Source organism: Microtus ochrogaster, chromosome 18, assembly GCF_000317375.1.
Source record: "Microtus ochrogaster isolate Prairie Vole_2 chromosome 18, MicOch1.0, whole genome shotgun sequence".
In the NCBI taxonomy this organism is placed as follows: Eukaryota; Metazoa; Chordata; class Mammalia; order Rodentia; family Cricetidae; genus Microtus; species Microtus ochrogaster.
The window spans coordinates 47,814,637-47,820,000 of NC_022020.1; the positions used below are offsets into that span (position 1 = coordinate 47,814,637).

At 45.5% G+C, this 5,364-nt stretch overlaps 1 protein-coding gene across 2 annotated transcripts in view; it reads left to right on the forward strand.

The window, feature by feature from the left end:
* The window catches only part of Sh3tc2 (SH3 domain and tetratricopeptide repeats 2), a 60,099-nt gene that overhangs the window by 51,623 nt on the left and 3,112 nt on the right, over positions 1-5,364 (forward strand). Inside the window, exons 13-15 of one of the 2 annotated variants that reach the window (XM_005356182.2) lie at positions 503-653; positions 1,326-1,448; positions 4,284-4,434. In XM_005356182.2, the coding sequence (XP_005356239.1) occupies positions 503-653; positions 1,326-1,448; positions 4,284-4,434 (425 nt within the window). Of the gene's footprint in view, positions 1-502; positions 654-1,307; positions 1,449-4,283; positions 4,435-5,364 lie in introns of those variants that run through there. The other variant, XM_026783644.1, reaches the window with a different exon arrangement.

Sequence of the window (5,364 nt, forward strand, 5' to 3'; positions counted from 1 at the left end):
AAAAAAAAAAGAGAAATTCTGTCCATTTTGATTTCTCTTATTGAAACATCAAAAGCTTCATGATTTCATCTTTCCCACTGCACATTAGCATGATGGACACTCAGGCATTAATTTCATAAAGGTACAGCTGATGTCTTCTAGGGTGCCCATGAAAAACACACAGCAACGTAGTCTAAAGGTTGCGGGTTAGTAATGGTGGTCATACTATTTAAATATTCGTCAACTTACTAATTCATAGGTACTAGTTTGAGCATTCTAGATGTATTATGTTTCTCAGTCGTAACATTAATCTTCAAAGGCAGGACAATTACGTTTCCCTTTTACAGATGGGGAAACAGAGGCACAGGTAGGTAATACACCGTCTTAAGGTCACACCAGGCCCTGCTCTCCCTGTGGTCTTTGGTAAGCTTGTTCTCTTCTAGAAGCCCAAGTCCTCCTGGGCTGAGGGACCTCAGAGCCCTTGGATTCTCCAAAGCTCACGGGTCCGCGCATCTGTCCTCAGGTCCCTCAGGAGGTCCCTCACCTGCATCAAAGAGAGTCTGCGGATATTCGTTGACCTGGGGGAGAGAGACAAGGCCGCTGAGGCCTGGCTGGGAGCTGGGCGTCTGCACTACCTCATGCAGGAGGACGAAGTGGTGGAGTTGTACTTGCAGGTGGGTTGGGGTGTGCTCCTGTCTGGGCCACTTGGGGAGGCGGCTGTACTTTCTCTAAGCTGGCCGGAAGTTGAGAGAAGAGAGCTCCGTGGCTGCTGGGGGAGGGGCACCCAACACAGAGCATTTGCTGCTACTAACTAGGGATGTGAGCTTGGAGGAGTTGTGAATGTGTTCCAAGGTTTGCTGTCTTTCCTCGCCGGAGTGGACCCCACATTTCCAAATTCAGTCATTTATACATTAAGTGGGTGCCGTTGCGAAGTCCACGTACCCTCTGAACCATTATTATTTATTTTTCTTGGACTCAACTTCAAACCAACCCTTTAAAAACACTTAACTTTACATAATGTCTCAAATCACTGGCTTGACTCATTTTTTAATGGTTTTCCTGAAGCGTAATAGAATAAACATTTAGCTGTGGAAGGACAGACTGTTTATCTGTGTGCTACTAAGATCTCCCTAAGTCCCATCAGAAGAATGTTCTCCTCCCACATAGGGGGGCTTCCAGACAGAGCATCAGAGTCTTCTTGCCAGCCTCATGGGTGAAGGCCAAGTCCATACGATGACTAGGTATTCTAGAATTCTGATTAGGTAACCTGGATGCTCCCCCTGCTTGTCTCACAGAGCTCTCTATGACCTTTTCTCTGCCTTTGACAGCCATTTCTGTCCCACTAGGCGGCCATCCAGACAGCCTTGAGGTCAGAGGAACCCTCCCTTGCTCTAAAGCTTTATGAAGAAGCAGGTGATGTGTTCTTCAATGGGACCCGCCATAGGCATCGTGCTGTGGAGTATTACCGGGTAAGCCATGGCCTTCCTGTGCTGAGGCAGACCCTGGCGCAGATGTGGGCAGTTCCACTGGACCCTCTCTGTCTTCCTTGTCCAGCACCCACGTCTTCACCCCATCTTTAACCTAGCAAAGGATCTCATCAACTTAGTTACTCTTTGGCTTGAGGTATGAACCTCAATTAGGTCTTTTGTGTGTATAGCACTTTACAGTGGTAGCATTCATAGATTATCCACGTTCTCTTACTAATGTAGCATTATGGAAGATGATCTAAAGGGATGCAACGGTAGACATTGTTCTGACTACCTCTTCTATTGCTGCATAAAGCAATGACCAAAGTAACTTACAGAAAGGAGGGTTTGTTTTGGCCTTGTGGTTCCGAAGGAATGAGTAACGTCATAATAGAGAAATGTGACCACAGGCAGGCACAGGAGCAGTGACATCTGAGAGCTCACATCTCAAACTACAAGAGACAACAAACTCAAAATGGTGACTCTTTGGGAACCGCAAAGTCCACTCTCAGGGCCATACTACCCCCAGTAAGGCCATACCTCCTAGTCCTCCTCAAACAGCCATCAACTGGAAACCAAATACTCAAATGCCTGAGACTTATGGGGGACATCTCATTCACACCACCACAGACACTAAAAAACACGCTAGTGTGCTTCTAATAAGCATGTATTAAAGTGTATTTAACAATTAGGATGCACGACTCCAGCTCATCAAATCACGATTTTACAGTTATTGTTTCAAATGATGACGCAAGAAAATTAAGAGAGTGAACAATACTAATTAAATAAATGTCCAGGTCTAGCAGATACATGAATTGCTGTTAGTCACCTGACTGATGTTTGGGAAATATTTGGTCTTAAAACTTTGCTTGTTTGGGTGTGCAATCTTTGCTCAGCTGCTTGCTTTTTCACCATACATGATTAGATAGAAAAATGAGACTAGGTGGGAGAGTAGGAAACACATTACTGACCATCAAGATACTTATTTTCATATGGGTTTTGTGGGTAATAAAAAGATTATGGCCAGGTGGTGGTGGCACATGCCTTTAATATCACAGCACTTGGGAGGCAGAGGCAGGCGGATCTCTGTGAGTTCAAGGCCAGCCTGGTCTACAGAGTGAGTTGGAACTAGACTCGTTACTGAGAAATTCTGTCTTGAAAGACATACGTACATACATACTTACATACAGACATACATATATATGTGTGTGTATATATCTATATCTATCTATCTATCTATCTATCTATCTATCTATCTATCTATCTATCTATCTATCTATCTATCATCTATCTGTCTGTCTGTCTGTCTGTCTGTCTGTCTGTCTTTGGACTGGAGAAATGGCTCAGTGTTTAAGAGTTCTTGCTACTCTTGTAGAGGACCTGTGTTTGGTTCCCAGCACTCACATGGGGGATCATAAGTGCCTGCAGCTCCAATCCAGGGAATCTAATATCGTCTTCTGGCACATTCAGGCACTGCATGCTTGTGGTGCACATGCATACATGCAGGCACACATTCATACCCATAAAATAAAAATGAATAAATTAAAAAGAAAACTAAGGCTTAAAGATATGAAGTGACATGCTTAAACTTGTAGCATTATGAAAACAGTGGAAAGCATTGTTTACTGAAGATCTGCAGACACCTGTTCGTTTAGGTATTCCATATATCAGTGGCCATAAGTGACTCCCCAGGGGACCTCAGAGTTATTAGACATTCTGGGGAGTCCCACACTGGGTGCCTTATGTTATTGGGGAAACTGAAGTTTCCTCTTTTGAGTTATTAATTGTGCTAATAAAAGAATGTGAAAATGGACCTAGAAAGAAGCTCAAAGACAACTTTATTAAAGTTTAACAGAAAAACAAGGCAGGCAAGCTGTAAATCCTGGCAGCACCAGGAGGAGAAAGCAAAGAGGAGAGAAAGTTATGCTGGTTGGAAGTAGTCAGGTGGTGGAGGAGGGGCCTGGTGGTGGAGGAGGAGGGGCCTGATTTTGTGAAAGATTGAGAAAGATCAGAGCCCCAGGAGAAGTAAGTCCAAGTTTTCCCAATAGCTAAGAGAGAGAGAGAGAGAGAGAGAGAGAGAGAGAGAGAGTCTTCTGAATTAGGATCAGAAAAGTGAACACCTGGCAGAGGCTTGGCAGTCGAGGGAAAGTACATTAGCTCACTAAGGGGGGTGAGGAGGACTGACCGGCTCAGATGGATTAACTCTGTTTGAAATACCCTAGTTTGTGGAGCAGGTTAGGATGTCATGTCTTCATCCAGGGCTAGAGGTAGATCCCATTCTTTCGTGGGGCCTCAGCAGAGCCTTGGCATTCTCAATGGCCATTCCCTCCTAAGAGCTGAGACCTTGAAATCATTTAGGATTGGGCTCTAATTGGGGAGTGGATATAAGCCATTTTCACCATGAAAATCTAGAGATCCCATTGCAGAGTTGTTCACCGGAAGGGATTAGTGCCTGCAAGTCTTCACCCCTAAGATGGCCCCCAGGTAGATACAGGAAGTGACAAGCCAGAGTTGCCTCCTGGCTGGGAGACAAGGATGACATGCCCTGCTTCTGGCTAAGGGCAAGAATGGAACTGTTCACTTTTGGGGGCCCTGCCTAGCCATTTTTTTATCTCCTATCCTCATCATTAGGAAGCTGACTTTCTTTCTGCTTTCAGTTGCCCCCTATTATAGAAGGTCCGATGGCCTCCAGTTAAACCTAGGTAATACACCAAGAGTAGAACAGCTGAGAAAAGGCAGCAATAGGAGCCCAGTGGTCACCCCAATTCCTCCAGGAGAAGCCAGGCCTGTAGAGTGTGGTGTGTCTGTGGATTAAGATCGCTGTGTCTCGGTTCTCAGGCTGGGGCCGTTCCTTTAGCAAGGAGAATGAAGGCGGTGAGAACCGAGCTACGGATCTTCAACAAACTGACAGAGCTACAGATCAGCCTCGAGGGCTATGAGAAAGCCTTGGAATTTGCCACCCTGGCTGCCCGGCTGAGTGTTCTCACAGGTAGGTGATCCTATCCCATAGGTGCCTGTGCGGGAGGAACAAGCACTATGCAGACATTGCCAGCTCCAGACTCAGGCTCTGTAGGCTCTAATCCCAGGTTCAGCAATCAGAACTGTAATTGAGCAAGATTTAATTTCCACAAATTTTGTTCCTCATCAACAGAGGTTTCAAAATGAGTGTCTATCCAATTCTGTTATGAAGAGCAATGGTTGTCTATAAACATATGGCAGCATGGGGTGAGGGGCGCAAGTCCTCATTCTGAGGTCAATTGCCAATGCTAACTATTATATCACACTTGGTAACATTCCCCCATGAGGTAAATGGTACTTTAGTCTAAGCATATGTAACATCTTTATCGCATAAAGACCTTTTACACCAAATTTTAATTGATTGATAGTTAGGCAAAAGCACATTTTCCCCATTGAGCAGAAACGCAAATGAAGGTCAGGTTCCCATCAGCCTAACTCAGGACACAGTTGAAAGAGCTTTCACTTATGGGGAAAGCTAGTGGGAAATAATGGAAGCCATTGGCAGGGAGCGAAGGGTGAATTAAAACGACTGAAAACAAACTCAGTCTTGAGTGTGCGTACTTCAGGAAAAGCTGTGTGAATCAGAGAAGCCTTGATTCGATGTTGGAGTGGATGGAGACCTCCTCCGTGGTTCTAGAAGGGACTTCTAGCCATTTTCAAGGTCAATCGGTGCAGGAGGGAGGTGGGTTCTGTTTGTTGAGCCAGAGGACCCTTGCCCTTCTCCTCCTCTTCAACTCCACGAAAGCTTATCAGAGCTTTGTCCCTGACCTCAGGAAGGGCCTGAGGGACCTTGGGCAGCTCAGTCAGAGTACTCTGTCTCTATTGCTTCCTGGAATGGAGCTTAAGGAGGCTGGCCTCATCTCACACAGGTGTGTGTGTGTGTGTGTGTGTGTGTGTGTGT